The sequence below is a fragment of the Miscanthus floridulus genome, chromosome 16, assembly GCF_019320115.1.
Source record: "Miscanthus floridulus cultivar M001 chromosome 16, ASM1932011v1, whole genome shotgun sequence".
Taxonomy (NCBI): Eukaryota; Viridiplantae; Streptophyta; class Magnoliopsida; order Poales; family Poaceae; genus Miscanthus; species Miscanthus floridulus.
The window spans coordinates 21654808-21657378 of NC_089595.1; the positions used below are offsets into that span (position 1 = coordinate 21654808).

Genomic DNA, 2571 nt, shown 5'->3' on the forward strand with positions numbered 1-2571 from the left:
TGTTGGGCACAAGGCAATTGGGCTCAAGTGGGTATTCAAGTTGAAGAAAAATGCTGAAGGAGAAGTTGTAAAGCACAAAGCAAGGCTAGTGGCCAAGGGATATGTGCAGAAGCATGGTGTGGACTATGAAGAAGTGTTTGCACCTGTTGCCAGATTAGACACAGTAAAGTTCATTTTGGCTATGGCTGCAAACAGGGGCTGGGAGGTCCATCACCTTAATGTAAAATCAGCATTTCTTCATGGTGAATTGCAGGAAGAAGTTTATGTGCAGTAGCCTGAGGGATATGCAGTGAAGGGAAAGGAGCATTGTGTTCTCAGGTTGAGCAAGGCACTTTATGGTCTGAAGCAGGCTCCAAGAGCCTGGAATATGAGACTGGATAGATCTCTGAAGAAACTTGGTTTTGCAAGGTGCATCAGTGAACAAGCAGTGTATACCAGGGGTACTGGTAGGACCAATTTGATATTGGGGGTGTATGTTGATGACCTGATAGTTACTGGAGAGGAACCAAGTGAAATTAGAAAATTCAAACAGCAGATGACAGCAGAGTTTGAAATGAGTGATCTAGGTCTCTTGTCTTTCTATCTTGGAATAGAGGTAGATCAAGAAAAGGAGTTTCTAACCATAAAGCAGGCAGGATATGCAAAGAAAGTTCTTGCACAGTTTAGCATGGGGGATTGTAATCCAACTAAGTATCCTATGGAGCCTAGAATGAAATTGCATGCAGACAAACAGGGAGAAAGAACTGATGCAACCAATTACAGAAGAATCATAGGATGTCTGAGATACTTGTTGCATACAAGACCTGACTTGGCTTTCTCAGTTGGAGTAGCAAGTAGGTTCATGGAAAAGCCAACTGTGATGCATTTGAAGGCAGTGAAACAAATACTCAGGTACTTGAAAGGAACCATTGATCTTGGGTTGGTGTATACTCAGGAGGGCAAGCCAGAGGTGATCACTAGGTACTCTGATAGTGATTTGGCAGCAGATGTGATTGGGAGAAGAAGTACCGGAGGAATGGCGTTCTACCTGAATGATAGCTTGATTACTTGGTGTTCTCACAAACAAAAGACAGTAGCACTCTCTTCTTATGAGTCTGAGTTTATGGCTGCAACTGCAGCAGCAATGCAGGCCTTATGGCTGAGAAGTCTCTTAGCCGAGCTGACTGGAAGGAAGAAGGGAGCAGTGACACTGTATGTTGATAATAATTCTGCTATTGCCCTGATGAAGAACCTAGTCTTTCATGGGCGTAGTAAGCACATAGACACCAAGTATCATTTCATCAGGGAGTGTGTGGAACGGGGTCAGATTGTGGTGCGTAGAGTGTGCACCAATGTGCAGAGGGCTGATGCTCTGGCCAAGCCTTTGCTGGCTTGCTCACTAGCAACGATGAGGCATCTAATGGGAGTTCGTGATCTCAGCTTCAACCTGGATTAGGGGGGAGATTGTTGGCGTAATCACAGGTTGGCGCCTTCAAGCAGCTGTGGCAGGATGGGTGGGAGACGCCAAATTCAAACTACAGAGTGGAGCGGGCAACTGACCGGTGGTGACCGTGCTCAGGAGATTGTGGATGTCGTCGTGTGCAGTTAGCGCAGGGCGGTTGTATCTTTTCATTTTCGAATTAGCGTGTGTGTAATAGCTAGTTAAGCTAAGGGAACGCTGGTGTGTGTGTCTCCTTCTGTCATTTTGTATTCTAAAAGTGGTGTAAACTACTATCTGAGAAAAATAGCTTTGACCTCTGGAACACAGCGGTTTTATCGTGCTCCTCCACTGTTCTTCGTGTTCTTAGGTAGCCATTGAGAAATCTGGTGCTTGTGATCGATTCTGGTTTCTACAGCGCGGGATCCAGATGTGTCGCACGACGTGGCGGAAGTGTGCGCTGTTGACATCGCAGCGGAGGTGCCTGGCGTGCTTCTGCACGTGGGTGCGCCAGTAGTTCTTGATCTCGTTGTCCGTGTGCCTAGGGAGGTGCTGCGCGATCTTGGACCAGCGGTTGCCCCAGCACGAGTGCAGGACCAGGATCAGCAGCTGCTCCTTCGCGGTGATGTTGCCCCGCCGCATGTCGGACCGCTGGTAGTTGAGCCACCGGAGGCGGCAGCTCTTGCCCGTGCGCTTCAGGCCCACGGAGCGGGCGAGCGAGTTCCAGCGGCCCTCGCCGTGGGCGGCGATGTAGTTCACGAGCAGGATGTCCTCATCCACCGTCCAGAGGCCCCTCTGGAGGTCGGTGTTGGCGGCGGCTGCTGGTGCTGCGGCGGCGGCGGCAGGAGCGGAGGACATCGCCAAGCTCCCGGCGGGGCTCACGGCCAGCACCTGGTCCAGGTCCTCCAAGCCCACCATGGCCATGGCCATGTCCATGTAGTCCATGCTAGCCAGTGGTGGATCGGATAAGCCGATGAGTGAGCTCGATCAGCTGCGGTGTCTGTGCTCGCTCGTGCTTTCTTCAAGTAGTACAGTAGAATATATAAATGGCGGGTGATGAAGAGCAAGAAAAAGATGGACGACGATCACTAAACAAGCTGTACTCCCGGTTGGGAAACTCCTTCAATCCTGGTTTCTCAACCAGGAGAACGAAT

General features: G+C 50.0%; 2 protein-coding genes across 2 annotated transcripts; one reads left to right on the forward strand and one right to left on the reverse strand.

Moving 5' to 3' along the window:
- Positions 1-367: 367 nt before the first annotated feature.
- On the forward strand, positions 368-1435 carry LOC136510405 (uncharacterized mitochondrial protein AtMg00810-like). The gene has a single exon (XM_066504863.1). It carries the CDS (start codon positions 368-370, stop codon positions 1433-1435), a length of 1068 nt encoding a protein of 355 aa, XP_066360960.1.
- A 348-nt stretch (positions 1436-1783) lies between these two features.
- On the reverse strand, positions 1784-2362 carry LOC136510406 (transcription factor MYB2-like). Its single transcript, XM_066504864.1, has one exon. The coding sequence runs from the start codon at positions 2360-2362 to the stop codon at positions 1784-1786; it is 579 nt and encodes a 192-aa protein (XP_066360961.1).
- Between the last annotated feature and the right edge of the window lie 209 nt (positions 2363-2571).